A 22,189-nucleotide genomic window follows, 5' to 3' on the forward strand; every position below is an offset into this window, starting at 1 on the left:
AGTTTAAAAATGGCAAAACTTTGCAGTAAATTAGCACCAACCAATTGACCTGTAATAATGTGTTATTTCTATCCACATGTATGGGCTTTGTTAGCAGAAAAATTGCACTGTGCATTGAGTGAGAAACATTTTCTAATTTTAAATTGAAACCACATTTAAAATTGCCCAGCATGGAGTGTATGATAGGGGAGCAAGCACTGAAGATGCTGGAAATCCGAAATATAAATAGAAAAAGCTGGAAACACTCAGCAGGCCAGAACGCATCTGTGAAGAAAGAAGAGTCAAAGTTTCAGGTCCACCATCTGCATTGGTTCTGATGAAAGGTCAATGACCTCTGTTTCTCTCAGCACAGATGCCGCTGGACATGCTGAGCATTTCCAACACTTCCCGTTTCTTTTGGAGCAGTGAGACCCAGTGTCACAGACACCACCTCATTTCAAGGGATCTGGTGACACTCATTTGCCACATTCTGCAGGATTTGGCGCCACAGGGACTTGGAGGAAATCCATTGCCAGTGACTGTGAAAGTAACCACCGCACTAAACTTCTACAACAGTGGCTCCTTCCAGGGCTCCACTGAAGAGCTCTGCAGGATTTCTCGAGCATCCACCCACAAATGCATCCAGGAGGTCACAGACGACATTTTTGTGAAGGCCCAATTTTGTCAACATCGACAGAAATCAAGCAAGCCAGGACATGAGCAGTGGACTTTGCTGAGATTTCCAGTCTTGCCCATATACAGGGTGCCATCAACTGCACTCGTGGCAATAAAAGCTTCCTGGCAACAAGCAGTCCAGAACCTCAACCAGAAAGGCTACCACTTGCTCAATGTGCAGCTGGTGTGCGACTATAACAAGCACATCATGCAAATTTAGGCCAGATACCAGGAAGCGTCCACGACTGGTACATCCTGAGCAGGTCTCTGATCCCTGACATCTTCGAGGGACCACACCAGGATGCAGGGTTGATTCCTTGGGGACAAGGATTACCTGCAAAGGTCTTGACCTATGATGGCCATGCGGCAGCCTCAGACTGCTACTGAGAGATGGTATAATGAGGGTCATGCCGCAACCCCAGACATTGGTGGAACACATCATAAGGATCCTAAAAACGCAGTTCCAATGTCTGGACAGATCAGGCAGAGCGCTCCAGTGCGCTCCCCAGAGGGTCACACATTATTGTGGCTTGCTGCATGCGACACCACTTGGCTGCAAAGGGCGTGGGGTAGGATTTGACAGATGCCAAGATGGAGGAGCTGCATTCCTCCTCAGATGAGGAGGACCTCGAAGGAGATAGTGGTGATGAGGTCTTGGAAGCTGAGGATGCAGACGAAGGGGCCATTGCACTGGCCAGATGAGGCAGGCTTGCTTGTGAAGCCCTTACTGCCAGCAGACTCCAGGAGGAAGATGATGAGCTGCAATGAGGATCCTCCAGAGCAGCTCTCCTCCATCATGGGCCAGCATGACCACCGCTGTAGATTTTATTTCTTCATTCATTCATGGGATGTGGTGTTGCAGGCTAAGCCAGCACTTATTGCCCATCCCTAATTGCCCTCGAGAAGGTGGTGGTGATAGCCTTCTTGAACCGCCGCAGTCCATGTGCTGTAGGTCCAGCCACAGTGCTGTTAGGAAGGGAGTTCCAGGATTTTGACCCAGCGACAGTAAAAGAACAGTGATATGTTTCTAACTCAGGATTGAGAGTCTTGGAGGGGACATTCCAGGTGGTCATCTTCCCATCTATCTGCTGCCCTTGTCCTTCTAGATGGTACAGAACGTGGGTTTGGAAGGTGCTATCTAAGGAGCCTTGGTGAGTTCCTGCAACCCTGTAGATGATACATAATGCTGCGACTGTGCATCGGTGGTGGGGAGAGTGAACGTTTGTGGATGGGGTGCCAATCAAGTGGGCTGCTTTCCCCTGGATGGTGTCAAGCTTCCTGAGTGTTGTGGGAGCTGCGCTTATCCAGGCTAGTGGACAGTATTTCATCACACTCCTGACTTGTACCTTGGAGATGGTGCACAGGCTTTGGGGAACCAGGAGGTGAGTTACTAGCCTCATAATTCCTAGCCTCTCACCTGCTCTTGTTGCCACAATATTTATATGGCTATTCCAGTTCAGTTCCTGGTCAATGGTAACCCCTAAGATGTTGATAGTAAGAGATTTAGTGAAGGTAATGCCATTGACTGTCAAGGGCGATGATTACATTCTCTCTTGTCAGAGATGTGGCACAAATGTTACTTGCCACTTGTCAGCCCAAGCCATTGTCCAGGTCTTGCTGCATTTGGACATGGACTGCTTCAGGAGTCTCGAATGGTGCTGAACACACTCACCCTTATCCAAAAGGCATTCGATACGATACCGCACATAAGGCTACTTAATACGATAAGAGCCCATGGTGTTGTGAGTCGTATATTAGCATAGATAGAGGATTGGCTAACTAATAGAAGACAGAGTTGGGGTAAGGGGGGCATTTTCAGAATGGCAACCTGTAACTAGTGGAGTGCCACAGGGATCGGTGCTGGGGCCACAATTAATGACAATGTATATTAATGACTTGGTTGAGGGAAGCGAATGTACCTTCGCCAAGTTTGCGGATAACACAAAAATATGTGGGAAGGCAAGTGGTGAGGATGACGCAAAGAGTCTACAGAGGGATATAGACAGGTTAAGTGAGTGAGCAAAAACTTGGCAGGTGGAATATAATGTGGGAAAATGTGAGGTTATGCATCTTGGCAAGAAGAATAGAGGAGCTAAATATTATTTAAGTGGAGAAAGACTGCAGAAAACTACGGCAATAGAGGGATTTAGGGAGCTCGTGCATGAATCCAAAAAAGCTAACATACAAGTTCAGCAGGTAATAGGGAAGGCACATGGAATATTGACCTTTATTTCAAAGGGAATGGAGTATAAAAATAGGGAAGTCTTATAAAAGCTATATAAGGCACTAGTTAGACCACACCTAGAATACTGTAAACATTTTTGGCCCCCTTATCTAAGGCAAGATATGCTGGCATTAGAGGCAGTCCAGAGAAGGTTTACTAGGTTGATCCTGGGTATGGAGGCATTTCCTTATGAGGACAGGTTGAGTAGGTTGGGCCTGTGCTCATTGGAATTTAGAAGAATGAGAGGCAACCTTATTGAAACATTTAAGATTCTTAGAGGGCTTGACAGGGTAGATGCTGAGAGGTTGCTCCCCTTGTGGGAGAGTCTCAGACCAGAGGGCATAATCTCAGAGTAAGGGATCACCCATTTAAGACAGAGACGAGGAGGAATTTCTTCTCTCAGAGGGTAGTTTATCTGTGGAATTGTTTACCACAGAGGGCTGTAGAGGCTGGGTTTTTAAGTATATTCAAGGCTGAGATAGACAGATTTTTAATCAGTAAAGGAATCAAGAGTTATGGGGAAAAGGCAGGAAAGTGGAATTGAGGATTATCAGGTCAGCATGATCTCATTGAACGCGGTCCAGACGATGGGTTGAATGGCCTACTTCTTCTGCATCTTATGGTCCTTTGGTCACTTCTGAGGCAGAAGGTTGTGGGTTCAAGTCCCACTACAGGACTATTCCAGTACTTGAGCACAAAAACCCAGGCTGACACTGAGCAAGTGCTGCAGTGTTGGAGGTGCTGTCCTTCAGATGAAATGTTAAAACGAGGACCAGTCTGCCATCTCAGTGAATGTAAGAGATCAAGTGGCATTATTTCGAAGACGTGCTTTGGAGTTCTCCCCGGTATTCTGGCAAATATATATGCCTCAATCAGTATCACAATAGCAGTTTATTTGGTCATCATCATCTTATTTGCGGGACCTAGCTATGTGCAAATTGGCTGCCATGTTTCTTACATTACAAAAGTAACTATACTTCAAAAATACTTCATTTGGCTACAAAACGCTTTGGGACACCCGAGGTAATGAAGGCTGCTATATAAATGCAGGTCTTTATTTCCTTTCATTTTTGCCTTTGAAGTGTAATTGAAGGTCTACTCTAAGGTGAGTGAGGAAGCGTGGGTGATCTGGTTGGGAGGTATCAGTGACTGAGAGGGGAGGAGTGGCGTGTAGAGGTGTCTGCAGACAACAGGCATTGCTCTCTTTGTGGGGTGGGTAGGAACATTCCTTCTCTTCCTGACTCCATGTTCATATGCGTACACTTCAAAAGTGTAACTAGTTGGTTGTAGTATGTCACCCTGGACTTCCTACGTACTGTTGCTCGTGGGCCTCACATTAGGTTACAATTTGCATATGTAAATTGTTTTGGGCATGGACACTGCACATGAATTCTTCTTGACCTTTAAAATATGGCAGGTGATGACCTACCAGCTTGGAATCAGAGATCAGTTCTTGCCCATCATATTAGAGCCTGAGAAGGCTGTTTAGCACCAGGAAAAAGGGTGCAGCACCGTACTTTTTTTAGGCCATACTTTGTTCCCTGCAGCTCCAGAATAAAAATAGGCACTTCTGGAATTGTGACAATGGCTTGAAATCTGATCATAGCATTTGGAAGATTTATGGTATTGTTCTGAAGTTGCTAATCGGATATTAAGTATTTGTTAGTCATCCCTCTCCAGACAGTCCTGCCCCACGTTGCGCCAGGGAGAAAACTAATTCTATTTCCAGAGAGAAATCCTATACTAAAACAATTACACCACTTGAAGACGCAGTTGCATTGTTGATTATTGGATCTACGTTTGAGTGCGTCAGTTCTGAAAGTACTTACATCTGGAGATTGGGATCAGTTCAGTTGTAGCAGTGCTAAATAACACTGGCAAAAACAAGATGAATGTATGGTAGAATATTCTGCAGCTATTTGACTCTAGTCCTAACTGCACTTAACTTGGTGTAACCCTGGATATTGTTTTTTTTTGAGAATTCGGGAAATCAGGAAACTGTTAGAATTAAATATTTTGACTAAGAATTGGAATCTGGTTTTTCATTTGCTAATTCTTGCAGCCTAAAGGAATATGTCAAACTAATGCAAGTAGGTTTAAACAATGTTATTCCCTCAGCCATTACTGAAGCATTTTTGTCTTGAAAAGAGTTTCCTTATTTTACTCAAAACACGGTTACTGCGGCAAATGGGATTTGGGGAGAAACTGAACTGACATTTGTGCCTTTTTCAGTAGATTTTCTTTCTCTGATTGTTGAAGTACCATTGCTAAATTGCTTTGGTCCAGCTGGCTTTTTTCCTCTTAGTCTATACTTGGAACTAGGAAACGTGAATGGGAGTTGGAGTTTGTTCCGAATTCAGAGACCCTCAACTATCTGGATTATTGTTTTTTTTATTACATCAAACATACTTTTTTATTGTGCCTTCCATCCCACCATCCTCCATGTTTATCAGATTGTCTGCTGTTATTTCCACCATAGGATCACATAACATCGCCCAATATTATAGAAGAAGCAGCTTCCTTCTGTATAGGCATTCACTTGCCCACCATCCCAAACTTCCAGCTGCCTCCCACAATCTCATGCAGGTGCAACACCTGTCCATTCACATTTTCTCATACTACAGTTCAGGACCCAAAACTCTTTTTTATCTGTTCGTGGGATGTGGGTGTCATTGTGTAGACCAGCCTTTATTGCCCATTCCTAATTGCCCTTAAGAAGCTCGTGGTGAGCTGCCTTCTTGAACTGCTGCATTTAATGTGCTGTAGGAACACCCACAGTGCTGTTAGGGTGGGAGTTCCAACATTTTGACCCAGCGACAGTGAAGGAACAACGATATATTTCCAAGTTAGGATGGTATGTGACTTGGAGGGGAACTTCCAGGTGGTGATGTTCCCAAGTATCTGCTGGCCTTTTCCTTCTAGGGTGTAATGGTCATGGTTTGGAAGGTGTTGAAGAAGGAGGCTTAGTGAGTTCCTGCAGTGCATCTTGTAGATGATACACACTGCTGCTACTGTGTGTAGGTGATGGAGGAAGTGAATGTTTATGGATGTGGTGCCAATCAAGTAGGCTGCTTTGTCCTGGATGGTGCTGAGTTTCTTGAGTGCTGTTGGAGCCTCATTCACCCAGGCAAGTGGAGAGTATTCCACTACATTCCTGATTTGTGCCTTGTAGATGGTGGACAAGGTTGGGGAGTCAGGAGGTTAGTTACACTTGCAGAGTTCGCAGTCTGACCTGCTTTTCTGGCCACAGTATTTATATGGCTAGTCCAGTTCAGTTTCTGGTCAATGGTAACCCCTAGACCTCTGTTAGTGGGGATTTCAGCGATGGTAATGCCACTGAATTTCAAGGGGAGATGGTTCGTTTCTCTCTTGTTGGAGATGGTCATTGGCTGCCACTTGTGTGGCACGAATGTTACTCACCACGTACCAGCCCAAGCCTGAATGCTGGCCAGGTCTTTCTGCATACGGACATGGATGGTTTCAATGTCGGAGGAGTCATGAATGGACATTGTGCAATCATCAGCGAACATCCCCACTTCTGACTTTATGACGGAAGGGATGGTCATTGCTGAAGCAGCTGAAGGTGGTGGGGAATAGGAGCCTGTGAGAAAGCAATTTACATTAAATTCCTCTGATTTATTATACTGCTTTCACTGCTCACTGTGGGATCTCCTTTATAAACATCTCTGCTCTGATCATGTATGTTCTCCTGACTTCCCAGTATCCTACCACTTCAGGTTCCTTCTTTGCATTCCCACTTGGCTTCTTGCACTGTTGCAGTTGAGCTCAATACTGACGTCAAGAACAATACATAGCCTTTTTCCTGTGTGCTCTGTGGCCCTCTGGTCCAAGCATTGATTTTTAGTGACTTCAGATTTAGCTTTATTAGAAAGAAAAACTGCAGCAGAAGCTAGAAATCTGAAACAAAAATGCTTTATCCTCTATTTTCTATGCTGCAAGGAAAAATGGTGAGCATGTTTGCTTACTCGGAGTAGAGAAATATTCTACATAATTCTATAAGCATTTCAGTCTTCGTTTTGAATCTGGATTTGCAGTTTTACTACATGACTGTCTTGCTGTGTTTCTTAATTTTCTGACCATGCTACTTGGGTTGGGACACTTTGTCACAGTAAAGTTTCACTTTATTTTGCTCTTTCATTATCTTTCCACTGTCTAACATTATCATTTTACTGCCTTTTTTCAACAGACTTCCGCTCATTAATTTGTTCTCTGTATTTGGAGTTCCTGATGACTGCTCCTTCCATGCCATTCTCTTAAAATGTTTGTTTACCTTTCAGTTTTTGTTCTGAAGAGGGATTCTGTGCCAGGCATGTTTCTCTATACAGGTGCAAACTCATGCATTCCACCATTTACTGTTTGTTTGATTCCCAACATTTGTAGTTTATGTGCATTGTGGACATTAGCAGCTTAGAATTCCAGACCAAAAGTGGTGTATAACTGTACCATTTGAACTGTACAATATTTCAGTGGTGGTTTATCAGAGCTTAATATATTGCCAAAGATTTCAGAACCCACCACTCTTACTGGAAAAGTTGTTTTATTGATCATCACAAAAATCACAGTACAAATGAGGGAGATCATTCGGCTCATTGAACCCATCTTTTCATAGAAATCTATGCAAATCTCCAACAATCACAGCTTCCGGTTGCCTCAAATGATTTCAGCATTTTATGTGAACTGGGTATAAACTTGCCTTTTTGCCTTTGTCCTCTGTCCTCAAGTTATGATTTCACATGAAATGTTAAATGTTTTTCATTCCACTTGGTAACCTGTTCAGAAACTGTGCACTTTGGCTAAAGCCTTAAATGAGTAATTTTGATGAGCAGTTGAGACCTAGGAAGCAGACAGGTAACTGCAGCAGGTAAAAAAAAAATTGCAAATATGCACAATTATGCCAGTTGGACAGAGGCTTCATAAAGAATCTTATTCATTCTGTTCCAAGGTCGAAAAGTCTGAATTTTTCTATCCTTTTCTCATAACTCCAGTCCTGTGGCATAATGCTTCAAATTTGTAGTTCTTCTCTTTGTACTGTTTCCACAGTTTGAGCTTTTCTCCTGTATTTTGTTGATGAGAACTGTGCCATGTTTTAAATGTTGCATCCAACCTCTCACCACCGCTTCAAGCATAGGTCATAATTCCACATATTTTCAAAGGAAGCCCATCTGTAGTTAGTTAACTGCCTCCGTCAATCTTTATCAGTCTGCTGTTCTAGTTTAACAGCACCTGAGAACCTGTTCAGTTGCAGTGGGTGGAATTTTCTGTGGCCGCTGGCATCGGGCGTGCTCGGTGGCATAGGCGGACAACATGGCGAGAAGGCTGGAAATCAGTTTCACGACGTCGTGAGACCAGTTTGCAATCATCCGCTCAGCCTGTTGGTGGCAGGCCACGTTTCCTACCATCAGATGTTGAGAACCTCATTGTAATTCATTTGCATATCATTATAAGGCTAGCGTGCTGGAATCGTTCCCCCCACCCTGCTGCACTCCTCACAACTTGCTAGATCGTTCACCCACGTCGGCGTGATTGCACACTGGTGCAGAATATGTCTTGAGAAATATGACTTGCAGAAGTCGGGACTTACAGCCAGGGCCTTTCTCACATCACAGATATCCGAGGAGCAGAAGATACAGGAGCCCGAGAGCAATGGGATCCTGAAGGAATGTCCATGGCATGCTGGGTGGATTCTCATGGACACGGACCTGCTGAGAAACAGCTCACGGAAGTTGGAAAGTCACCGTTGAGGGTCTACTCACAACGGATGTTGGTCAGGTTGGGGGTTTGTGGAGGGGAAGATCCAGCTGTGTTTGGGAGAGGAAGGTGTACCGGGGGGTGGGTGAGGAAAGTCTAGGATTGACTGGAAGAGGAAGAGATGTCGCCGGGGTGGGGGGAAAGAAGGTGTCAGTGAGGGGAGGAACTACAGGAGGAGGAGGCAGTGACGGGGAAGAAGACGGCAACTGGGGAGGTAGGGGTGTAAGGGGTGTGGTAGGTCCAAGGGAACGAGTTCGGGGCGTAGGAGTGCAGAGGGAGGAAGGGGGAAGGGGGAGATGTCCAGATGAACATGCAAGGAAAGGCTCTGATGAGTCCATGACTGCCTCCTGGGGAGCCAACTGAGGGTGGGCCTGTGACGAGGGAATGGTGAGACTCACCAAGGGCAGAATGAGGCGGAATACTGGGAGAGTGAGGGTTGGATTGTAGTGATAGAAAGGATGGCGAGGGTGTTTGCTGGGGTCTTGGAGGCAGATGTGGACCCTCGGGATGTGAAGGAAAAAGTCAGAGAGGTGAATGTAGTTGGGGGTGGGATTTTCGGGAAGGAAGGGAACGTGCATGTTCACCTGGACATCCCTGAAGGAGAAGGGTTGTGGCTGGTAGGTCACGGAGGGGAGATGAAAGGTGATGCCAGGGGGGTCAACAGTGATGGGGGAAAGGAAATGAGTGACTGGGGGAGGGGAAAGGACAGGGAAGTGAATGAACTGAATCCCCACCATGCTGTCTAAATCGTAGTGTGCGAGATCAGGTGCTGCATGGGAGTGTGGTCGTTGGGTGGGCGGAGATGCAGGTCAGCTCAGACGGACATCTGAAAGTGAACCCCAGCAGGCAGCATTGAAAATACTCAGGACATTGGGGTGAGTATGATACGTGAAGGATCTGCATACGTGGGAGAGTGCTTGCATGAGGCTCCGAAAGGCCCTGACAGCACACTGACACAGACACAGCGACACACCTTGGAGTTCTGCAGCAGTGGATCTGCTGGCATTTTGTAGATGGGCACTGGTGACCTTTTTGGCAGTGAGAATCCTACCAGGACCCTGCCATGCATCAAAAATCATTCCTGACTCACGGAAATGAGCCCGAGCAGCTACTGCAGGTAGCTTCCAATTACTGCGTTGGTCAGCAGCTCTGAAGCCTCGGCAGAGCCACCAGGAAAGATGAGCACTGCTGAGGCAGGCAGGAACCTCAGCAAAATCTCAAAATGGAGCCGCCCTTGGACAGGTATTTGACAATTAAAATTTAGGTGGCCAAGGGCAGTGGAGCCATGGCTGTCCCCCTGGCACATTGGGGCCATGGGGATAGCCTTCCCTGCCTGCAGCCTCCACTTTGGGCCATGATGGGTGTAATGATAAGCCCAGCAACTACAGGCCATTAACTTCAACCTCAATGAAAGCCAGATTGGTTAAGAATAAATCGTATTTAAGAAACTTTCTTGTTTCTTTCGATGAGATATCCGAGCGCTTTGGCGAAGGTAATCCTGTTGTTGATGTGTACGTAGACTTCCAAAAGGCATTTGATAAAGTACCATATAACAGATGGGTGAGCAAAGTGATAAAAGCTGGAACAAAAGGAACAGTAGTATCATAGATGCAGAATTGGCTGAATGACAGGAAACAAAGTAGTAGTGAACAGTTGTTTTTTGGACAAGAGGAAGGTTTATGATGATGTTCTACAGGATTCAGTGTTGGGACCAGTCCTTTTCTTGATGGCTTAGAATTGAGTGTACAGGACTCAATTTCAAAATATGAGAATGACACAAAGCTTGGAAGTATTGTGAACAGTGAGGAGTGTTGTGGCATAAAGATCAGACCACTCAAGTCTGAGATTCTAGTAAGCAAAGGTTTTATTCAAGCATATGCTGGGAGGACTGGTCCTACAGTGTGTGTCTCTGATACAGAGGCTGCATAGCATATTTATATCTTTCAGTTATCATATTTCACTATACTGTCTAGTACATCCTCCAGTTACATATCTAATGAGCAGAATTACTTTGGCTGCAGATGTGTCTGTTATCTCACTGGGAGGCTGGGAAATGCCTCGGTTCTAACACCTTCCAGAATGTGCTTTTATCACTCTAACATTTGTCTACCCATCCTGTGACGGTCATTAGTTTTATGACTTGATTGTTAGTTACAGTCCCTCGAGTACCATACCCATCATGCCTACGTGTTGGCTATATTTCACATAATGCTTACAACGAGCTCTCATAGCTACACTTAAAGGTATTAATACATGTCCGTCCTAATCAGTTACTCCACTTGAAGGAGGATTGTGGTAAACTTCAAGAAGACACAGACTGGTGGAATGGACAGACAAGTGGAAAATTAAATTTAATACAGTGAAGTGTGAGGTGATTCATTTTGATGACGACCATTCATTTTGGTAGGAATGATGAATATAAATTCAAGGGTATAATTCTAAAGTGGATGCAGGAGCAGAAGGACCTGGGAGTTTATGTGCACAATTCATTGAAGATAGCAGGGGCAGTTTGAGAAAGCATTTAATAAAACATTCAGGATCCTGGACTTTATAAATAGGAGTATAACGTATAAAAGCACAGAAGTTATGATGAGGCTGTATGAACACTGGTTTGGCTTGAACTGGAATATTGTGTCCAGTTCTGGGCACCACTTTTTAGAAGGATGTGGAGGTATTTGAGAGGATGCCAAAAAGCTTCACAAGAATGGTTCCAGGGATGAAGAACTTCAGTTACATTGATAAATTGGAGAAGTTTCTGCCTTTATTGTGTTGGCGTCACATACTGATATCCGTATTCTGCCAATGTTTATCTGGGTAGTCCTGGCTAAACCAGGCATGACCTGCTGAGATGGTAGTTCTGACAATGAAAACTTATAAATGGAAATAATCTATAAATAGTTCTTGAAGATCTCAAGTGATGGGGCTGTGACTAATTTCTTTGGCAGCTTATTCCATTCTGGAATTGTCCTTGGGAAGAAAGATTGTTGATGCAATGTCTTGGAAACAAATGGTCTTAAGTAGTTTGTGTGGATGGCTACCTCATGTTTTGTCATTTCTGGAGGTCACCAGGTACTTGCTTCTGTCAATTCTCACAGTCCATTCCATATTTCATAGGATATGGTCCAGTCTATTTTTCTCCCTCATTTGCTGTATTGATTCCTATTCCAAATCTTTGATTAACAATGTGACACTGGTGTATTTCCCATACTGATTTTGTGCAGAATCACGCAGTGCATCTTTGGATCGCTTCAATCTTTTTTTCTATCTCTCGCCATATAAGAATCCCACTCAACTTGCATATCCAGGATTGAATGAACAAATGTTTGGTAAGCTATCACTGATATTTTTGTTGCCTTACCAAAGATTCCTCCTCAGCAATCCAAGAACCCTGTCCGCTTTGGATGTTATCTGCTTAATGTGGAATCCCCATTGAAAATGAACCCCCACGTATGGTTGTGTATATACCTGTTGGAGAATTTGATTACAGAATTTAAAACTGAGGCTGTTCTCCTTTGAGAAGAGAAGGTTATTAAGGAAATTTGATAGAGGTGTTCACAATCATGAAGGGTCTGGACAGAGCAGGTAGGGAGGAACTGTTCCCATTGGTGGAAGGGTGAAGAACGATGGGACATCAATTTAAGGTGATTGGCAAAAGAAACAATGGTGATGAGGAAAAAACATTTTTATGCAGCAAATAGTTGGGACTTGAAATGCACTGCCTGAGAGTTTGGTGGGTGCAGATTGAATCAAGGCTTTCCAAAGATAATTTAATCATTATCAGAAGAGAAAACATTTGCAGGGTTATGGAGAAAAGGCAGGGGAGAGGGACTAGATGCTTGCTCTTGGAGAGAGCTAGCACAGTCATGATGGGCTAAGGTCTGTGATAGGGTGGAAGCCAGCAATGCTTAAATGATAAAATGAATGGAGGGTACAGGCTCAACATGTTCCCTTTAGGATGATAGGAAGGAGCAACAAGCTCAGAGAACCATGGATGACCAGAGATATTCAGGATACGATGAGAAGGAAAAGAGAGGCTTTTAGCAGGTACAAGGGGAGCAAATCAGTGGAGGCATTAGTGGAGTACAGAAAATGCATGGTGGAGATTAAGAAAGCAAATTCAGAGAGCAACGAGGGGATACGAGAAAGCTCTGGCTGGTAAAAGTGGGGAAAATCCCAAGATATTCTATAAGTATATCAATGGGAAGAGGATAACCAGGGAAAAAGTAGGGCCCATTAGGGACCAAGGGGGCAATCTATGGGTGGAGCCAGAGGACATTGGTAGAGTGTTGAATGAATACTTCATATCCGTCTTCACCCAAGAGAATGAAGATGAAGGTAGGGAACTCGGAGAGAGAGACTGCGAGGTTCTTGTGCAAATTGATATAGGGAGTGACAAGGAATTGAAGGTGTTGGCAGGCTTAAAAGTGGACAAATCTCCAGGTCAGGATGATTTGTGTCCCAGACTGCTGAGGGAGGCAAGGGAGGAGATCGCAGGGGCTCTGACCCAAATTTTTAATTGCTCTCTGGCCACAGGGGAGGTGCCAGAGAACTGGAGAACAGCTAATGTGGTTTTGCTATTTAAGAAGGGTTGTAGAGATAAGCCAGGGAACTACAGACCAGTGAGTTTCACATCAGTGGTAGGAAAACTATTGGAGAAAATTCTGAACAAGAGAATCTATCTCCACTTGGAGAGGCAAGGTTTGATCAGGGATAGTCAGCATGGCTTTGTCAGAGAGAGGTCATGCCTAACAAATTTGGTTGAATTTTTTTGAGGAGGCGACCAGGTGTGTAGATGAGGGTAGTGTAGTTGATGTAGTTTATATGGATTTCAGCAAGGTCCCACATGGGAGACTTATAAAGAAGGCAAATGCACATGGGATACATGGTAATTTGATAAGGTGGATTCAAAATTGGCTTATTTGTAGGAGACTGAGGGTGATGACAGAAGGCTGCTTTAGTGACTGGAAGCCAGTGTCCATGGCGTACCACAGGGATCTGTGCTGGGTCCCCTATTATTTGTTTTTTTATATAAACGACATAGATGACTATGTAGGGGGTAGGATTAGTAAGTTTGCGGATGACACAAAGATTGGCCGGATGGTTAACAGTGAGATTGAGGGTCTTGGGCTACAGGAAGATATAGTTGGGATGGTCAAATGGGCAGATAAGTGGCAGATGGAATTTAACCCTGAAAAGTGTGAGATGATGCACTTTGGAAGGAGTAATTTGACACGGAAGTATCCAATGAACGGCATGACACTAGGAAGTTCTGAGGAACAAAGGGAAATTGGCATGTGTGTCCATAGATCTCTGAAGGCGGAGGGGCAATTTAGTGGGATGGTGAAAAAGGCATATGGGACACTTGCCTTTATCAATCGAGGCATAGATTACAAAAGTAGGGAGGTCATGTTGGGGTTGAATAGAACCTTGGTGAGGCCACAGCTGGAGTATTGTGTGCACTTCTAGTCACCACATTATAGGAAGGATGTGATTGTACTGGAGTGGGTGCAGGGGAGATTCACCAGGATGTTGCCTGGGATGAAACATTTAAGTTAAAAAGAGAGGTTGGATAGACTTGGGTTGTTTTCATTGGAGCGGAGAACACTGAGGGGTGACCTGATCGAGGTGTACAAGATTATGAGTGGCATGGACAGGGTGGATAGGGAGCAGCTGTTCCCCTTAGTTGAAGGGTCAGTCACGAGGGGGCATAAGTTCAAGGTAAGGGGCCAGGAGGTTTAGGGGGGATGTGAGGAAAAGTTTTTTTACCCACAGGATGGTTACGGTTTGGAAGGGTGGTGGAGGCGGGTTGCCTCACATCCTTTAAAAAGTAACTGGATGAGCACTTGGCAGGTCATAACATTCAAGGCTATGGGCCAAGTGCTGGTAAATGGGATTAGGTAGGTCAGGTGTTTCTCATGTGTTGATGCAGACTTGTTGGGCCGAAGGGCCTCTTCTGCACTGTGATTCCGTGAATGAAGGAGAGAGGTTGATCCTGTTGACGAGTAAAAATAGGAGGTATGTACCTTGTTTCTGAAGCCTTGCTACAGTGAAATGGAATGATCACAATCAATTGGGAGGGAAGAAAAGATTGTCAGTTGGAGCTTAATGGACACCAATGTAACAGCCTATCCAGTTCATCATAAAGAGCATCGTGGGAAATCCACTTATATTTAAAAAGCCCATAAAGACTACTTCTTAAAACGTATATCATTATAGTTGAAGTTAATGTTTTCTTACTCATTCCCATTGCTTTGGTGAAATGTTGTTGAAAAATTAAGTGCTGCTGAGATCTGTGAAAGGTTGAAATAAACACTGCAGAAGAGAGCTGAATTCTCAAACACAACTGAAATTAAATGATTTCCACAACATCCTTAATTTAGTAACTAATCTTTCCTCATGGTATTGCTATCTGCATGGTTCGGTATCTGCTCTCATACAGGTCCCCCAATCACTTCCTGAGTAAAATATCAATTAAAGTGATGTGAAAAAGGAAAGGATGTATAAGAAACCATAATTCTTTATATATTTTATTTTAATAGAGTATCAATCAGAACTTCTCACTTAATATTAGAAACACATGGATTCGGTTGTCTCCGTTCATTCACGTAATTAAAACATTTGATTTCTCAGTTGGGCATCTTCCTTCTGAAATGGTGCTTTTGTAGATAAATTCTTGATCAGATTTACCTTTGTACATTTTAAAATAAATTCCGTGTGATCCGCAGGCAATATTTTTGGATTAGAACAATGGTGAAGCAGCAGTTTATCTCAATTAGCTAAAAATGAAATATCAATTTCTATTTCTAATGAAAATACTTGTATTAACAAGTACTTTCTATTGTTACACATGCCATTTTTTTTATTTCTATTTACTGTACCAGGTGATTATAGTCGGCATAAGAGCAGCAGTGGAGCATAAAACAAATCTTGTTGATGAATATTTCACCACCAGTTTCAAGTTTGCATTTCCCATGTGAGCAAGAGAGGTCAGAGCAAGGTGCATCTATTCTAAGCCGATCTGTGCCATCACCAATCATTTCCAAATTCAAGAAATTACTTGGAACATCTCCAGCATATGTTCGTTTAGAAGGATTATGATGAAGTGTTCTGAGAAATGCAAGATCAGTGTACCCTGGTTTTGCTTTATTCCTAGTACCAGTAATACGTTCCTGTTTCTCTACTGGGATTTGTAGTTCTTACGTACAAATCAAAGCAATATGTCTTGTTTAGAAAAACCATCTTGCCTTATCTTTCAAAATGATGCGTGTTTATATATTGTTGAGAATAGTATGCTTTTTCTTCTCCAAGATGCATTTGTTTAAGCAAAGAATAAACATACTAATTTCACATTTGAATATGTTACAAAACACTATGGAGACTTTACAATAAAAACAAATAAAATGAAAAATGTGTATTCTCTGAAACAAGGGAAAATAGGTAGCATTGGTCTGCTCTAATAATGTTTATGCTGAGAGCTCTTGAGTCTGCATTAACATTCACATTCTAACTGGTGCAAAAATAAAAGCTGCCCGATATTTTAAAATTAGAACCATCTCATTTGATGCCAGTTACATAACTTCATGAATTGATGTTCTTAAAACTTGTAAGTACAGTTTTCCATAATTATTTGATAAAGAGTACAAGATTGTGAAGATCCTCATGAGCACAGTAAATTATAGGCCCAAATCTTCGATCAGGGTGAGAACCCCTATTTCAACCCCGATCAGACAAAAAAAGTACCCGCTTACCTTACTCCAATTTTTCTGACCAGTCTTCTGATAGAGGTTTCTGTAGAACTCAGTGCAGGAAACCCCAGAGACATCAACGAAGGGAATCTGTGCAAAAGCCTTTTTGCAGCACTAGCTGCCATATTCTAGTACGTGTTCACTGACACACTGAAAAGCTTTGGGACATTTAAACAGATTTTCAGTGTGTAAGTGAATGAGTGTTGTGGGGTGGGTGAGGTAAGTGAGTTAGAGGATAGGGTGGGTGAGGTAACTGGGGAAGGGTATAGAGTGGCAGTTGGGTAGGATGGCAAGGTCAGGCTGGGGGAGTGAGGTGGTAGGGGTTAGTCAGATTGGATTGGGGGAGGTCAGATGGTGGGGCTGGAAAGCTCCTGCGGGCAGTGGGGGGAGGTAGTCAGGTGATGGGAGCTCGTCAAGTTGGGTTGAGAGGAGTTGGAGGTCGGCAGGCGAGTTGGATGTGAAGCCCAGTCAGGTTGGGTTGGGTTCGGGGGGTCGGGGATGGAGACGGGTGGTGGGGTCTGGTTAGGTTGGGTCCGGGACCGAGGTGGGAGTCAGGGCGGGTCAGTTGTGTAGTTACCCAGGCGTTAGACTAGGATTTTTCTGTCTAACGTTTCCTGGGTCACTGTTCAACTAAGTAAGTCATAACCACCCAAAGTCTTCAACTCCAACGCAGAGTTGAACACTTTTTTAGAAGGTTTCGAGGAGCAGGGGAATTGCCCATCGGCAGTTCAAACTTCCTGGCTAATTACCAGAGTCAGTGCGTTGGAACTTCCAAGGAGTCCCATAGTGTATCGTAGGGAGTACGATGATACGGGGACCAGAAGATTTGAACCAGCTTTGCCTTGCAGCTGTTTCGATGCAGGAAGGAGTGTTCCTTTCATTGCATTTCTCTGAGCTCGAACAAGTGCTCATACCAACTAGATAGTTTTGGCTAACCAGGAGCTACCCAACTGACAGATGCTGTATAAGGAAATACTTGTGTGAGTTAGTTAGGTTTCAAAAAATATGCACCACCTTTCCTAAAGCAAGCGAAATTTGTGATTTCTAACCTAGAGATTTCGAACCTGCTGGAGTCCAAACATTTGTTTTCTCTCATTCTGTAATTCCCAAGTTCTAATTTAGATTTAAAATGCAGAATTAAAGTTTTAATGAATTCTAGCTGCTAAATAGTGTATGCATAACGTTTTGTTTGCAAAAATGCATATAGACTTTCTAGGCTCTGTTCACTGAGCGATCCGGAATCCTGCAAAAAGGGTGGACATGTGGACATATTAATAGTTTCAACCACTACTGCTTTACATCTAGCAACTAGATTGTGCTAAAGTATAACATAATATGGACCTTCACAATGGGGTGACATTGAGCTCCTAGTTAATGCATTCTATGACATATGGGGCCATGTCAATTACCTTTCTGATATTTGACTGTGTTGCGATTTTAATGCCAATATATCTATTTTTCTGAAGGCTTTCGTTTATACAAAAATGCATTTATTCTGTTAGTTTTCAGGTTTTTTTTGCATAGGCGTAATAATATTTGGTACATTGCTGTTTTTCTGCAGGTATTCAGGACTAAAGCAGTGGAACTAGGGGAGAAGCTCCTGCCTGCCTTTAACACACCTACTGGAATCCCTTGGGCTCTGTTGAACATTAAAAGGTAAAAAAAGCATCTGAAAAGCTGCTATTCCCTCTTCATAAAGTTGCTGGGTGTAGCTATTAAGTTTACTGATGCATTATAGTCGAAGTGGAATACAAATTATCATTGACAAAGTTAAGGGCACATTTTGTAGTTTCTTTTTCAGTATGTCTTTAGTGCTGTTCCAATTATAATGTTATAAAACTCATTGCTGTAAGTTCTTATTGTTCTTCCCCCTCTCTGCCGTCTTCCTCCCCTAAGGTACAGTCTGGTATGTTACTACAAGTGCCAGTTGACATCTGGTACCTTGAACAAGTTTGGAGTCTTGTGGGAGCTTAGAGAGTTTTCACGTCCAAGGCAGGACATTTCCCCACTTGGCAGAACTGCCTCATTTTAAAAGGCCACGTTATGCCCAATTTTTGCTCTTTGGTGGGGGATGAGGGGGCAGTGAGGCGGGGTGGAAGATTCAAATTGGGTCCACCGACCCCAGAAGCAGATCGTAGGTGACCGACGGGGTAGATAGGTGCTGAGGTGGGCTGGTTAGAAAATCGCCTCAATTCTCTGGGACTTCACCCCACTTGTATTAAAAGTGGTTAAGCCCTCACAGCCCCCATGCACTCCCCATGCCACCTCCATGCCCTTGTCATGCCCATTTACCCAATATGCGCTATGTACTGACCATAACCATATAATAACAATGGCAAGTGTTGAAATGCTGACAAAAGAAACATCCATTCAGAAATCATCTTTGTTCTTACAACCCTTTAAAAGTGGCAATCAGACAGGGCAATTATAGTATCAGTAACAGAAGCTTTAACCACTTCACGCATCTTACTCTTGCCCATATAAACAAACATTCAGACATCAACAAAAGAGATCACAGAATAATAACATTATGACATCAATCAAGCAAAGTAAAAACTCCACTTCAGTACCAGAAATCTCCTGTTGAGCATTTAATGCATTTGTGAGTCGTGGAGCTCAGTCAAGAATTGATAATGAGCATAGGTAGAGGACCCAGATGTCTGGCCATCTGTTTCTATTGAAACAGTTCCCAGATGGCCATATTAAGAATGCTTGATTGAACTCCAAAACCCTCAAATGTATTAGCTCAGCAGGAGCTTCTGCTCTGACAACTGAAGTGGAGTGTTTACTTTGCCTGATTGGCATCTTTATGTGGTCATGATAAATTATTTTCGTGTGATCTCTTTTGCCAATGTCTGAATGTTTATTTGGACGAGGTTAAGAACTGTGAAGTGGTTAAAGCTTCTGTTAATTGATAACACAATTGGGGAGGCAATGGCATAGTGGTATTGTTGCTGGACTGCTAATCCAGAGACCCAGGGGAATGCTCTGGGGACCCTGGTTCAAATCCACCATGGCAGATAGTGAAATTTGAATTCAATGAAAATCTTGAATTAAAAAGTCTAATGATGACCGTGAAATCATTGTCAATTGTTGTAAAAACCCAACTGGTTCACTAATGTTCTTTAGGGGACGACATCTGTCGTCCCTACCTGTCTGGCCTATATGTGACTCCAAACCCACGGCAATATGATTGACTCTTAAATGCCCTCTGAACAAGGGCAATTAGGGAAGGGTAATATTTGCTGCCCACACCCCATGAACGAATATTTTAAAAAATGCTCTGACACTTATAGGTTTGTGGGATCAGGAGTTTTTTCCCAAGAAGATTGATGAATGGATGTTTCTCCTCTTAGCATTTCAACACTTGCCATTATTATTTGGCTCATTGGTTTTGTACATGGTGCATGCTGGATGAAATGGGTAGGAGGAAATGGAAGTCGTACAGAAGGCATGTGGGGTGCATGGGTGAGACCATTTGAACTTGCCTTTCAAAAGGTTTTAAAATCCAGACTATGGCTCATGACGACTCTTGAGGGACCATAAACAGTGAGTCATGGGGAAGCTGGCCCCACTACATGATAATTATGGAGGCTATGAGATGTTGATTCTGCCCCGCCCAAAGCACTAGTATTTCCAGCCAGGGCCACAGTCAAACAATTGTGAACTCTGGCTAATTCCTCTCACCCAATTAGCTGAAACGTTCCGGTTCTGAGAGTCATTTTCACATTGCACAGTGCTAACTTCAGCCATTGGGACTGCTGAGGATAAGAGTTTAATGAATGAATTGATGGTGAATGTCATGCTTCCACAGGCTAATAACAATGTACCTTAGCTGCTTTTTCTCCCCTCCAGAGCATATATCAGTTACTTACATTTCACTTTTACCAGCTACTTTATTGAATAAGCTAATTTTAGGAAAGGAAGCTTCTTGATGAAATCAAAGCTTTTGCCCAAGGATTATTAACCAATTTATTGTCATTGCTTTTGACCAATGTAAAATATTCTTAAATGGAGAAGAACAGGTTGAAGAAGCAATTTGAGTCTTTCACTTTGAGTCTTACCAAACACCTGGAATCTCTGCAGTGTTTTTGTCTTAAGAGTCATCGAGTCATAGATTCGTTACAGCAAATCCATGTTGGCTCCCTGTAAAGTAATCCATTTGCTCCTGTTCCCATGTTCTAGTTCCATAGCCCAGCAAGTTTATTTCTCTCAAGTGCTCATTCAATTTCTTTATGTAATTGTTGACCACCTTTGTTTCCACAACTCAATTAAACACCAAGTTCCTGGTCATTGTCAATTGCTGTGTGAAAAAACCTCTTCATACTCTACCTGCATCTTCCACCCAAAACCTTAAATCTGTCCTTATACAGTCAACTAATGGGAACAGCCTTTCCTTGTCTACCTTAACCAACAGCAGCTCTGTTTATACAGGAGTTAACTTAAATGTCAATCTGAAACCACAGAGTGGAAATAAAATATACACCAATTGGATTATGTTGCGCACTCAGCCAGTACTGTTGTTTTAATCGGGATCACTCTATTACAGGGCTAAAGCTCTGATATCTATATAACTGAATGGAAAGTAAAATCAGATGGGGCGCATTGTGATGATCTTTCAAACCTAAGTCCGTCCAAGACTTAAATATGACTTACACATTTGGCAATCTCTTCTATCAACTCTTTTACATTCATGGATAGTATACAACAACAGTAAGAACAATTTATGTTTACATTGTGTCCCTAATGTGTTAAAATGCCTTGAGGCACAAAAACAGAAACAGAAATACCTGGAAAAACTCATCAGGTCTGGCAGCAACGGCGGAGGAGAGCACAGTTGATGTTTCGAGTCCTCATGACCCTTCAAAAGAACTAAGTAAAAATAGGAAAGGGGTGAAATATAAGCGGTGGGGAGGGTGGTTTGTTGGGACAAGCAGCCAGTCATAGGTTGAGATAACCAAAAACTGTCACAGACAAAAGTACAAAGAGCTGTTGAATGTGGTGATATTATCTAAAGGAATGTGCTAATTAAGAGTAGAAGACAGGCCAGATAAGGTACAGATAGTTCTAGTGGGGGTGGGGGAATACTAAAAAGTAGAAATAAACAATGGGTAGTAATACATTTTAAAATAATGGAAATAGGTGGGAAAAGAAAACGACTAGGCACTTTACAGCCTTCCAGACTGAATATTGAGTTCAACAATTTTAGATCTTGAACTCTCTCCTCCATCCCCACCCCCTTCCCATTTCTTCCCCCTCCTTGTTGTTTTTTCCAATAATTTATATAGATTTTTCTTTTCCCACCTATTTCCATTGTTTTTAAATGTATTTCCACCCATTGTTTATTTCTACCTTTTAGTATTCCCCCACCCCCACTAGAGCTATCCGTACCTTATCTATCCTGTTTTTAGTTATCTCCACCTATCACTGGATGCTTGTCCCAACACCCCCCCCCAAAAAAAACCCACCACCTTAAACCAGCTTATATTTCACCCTTTTCCTATTTTTACTTAGTTTTGTTGAAGGGTCATGAGGACTCGAAATGTCAACTGTGCTCTCCTCCGCTGATGCTGTCAGACCTTCTGAGTTTTTCCAGGTATTTCTGTTTCCGTTTTTGTTTTGGATTTCCAGCATCCGCAGTTTTTTGCTTTTATCTCCTTGTTGCCTGGTGATCTGGCCCTATCTCACCACTGAGCTTTCACAAACCTTACTGTCTGTCTTTATTTTATTGATCCTTCTGTGATCAGTGTTGGTACAAAAGTTCTGCCAATCCCTCCAAACTCCAAATATACTTCCT

General features: G+C 43.1%; 1 protein-coding gene across 1 annotated transcript in view; it reads left to right on the forward strand.

The window, feature by feature from the left end:
• man1a1 (mannosidase, alpha, class 1A, member 1) overlaps positions 1-22,189 on the forward strand; it is a 517,794-nt gene that overhangs the window by 383,803 nt on the left and 111,802 nt on the right. The window contains exon 5 of the mRNA XM_041187990.1: positions 17,954-18,048. Coding sequence (XP_041043924.1) covers positions 17,954-18,048 — 95 coding nt within the window. The remainder of the gene's footprint in view (positions 1-17,953; positions 18,049-22,189) is intronic.

This window comes from Carcharodon carcharias, chromosome 5 (genome assembly GCF_017639515.1).
Source record: "Carcharodon carcharias isolate sCarCar2 chromosome 5, sCarCar2.pri, whole genome shotgun sequence".
Classification (NCBI taxonomy): Eukaryota; Metazoa; Chordata; class Chondrichthyes; order Lamniformes; family Lamnidae; genus Carcharodon; species Carcharodon carcharias.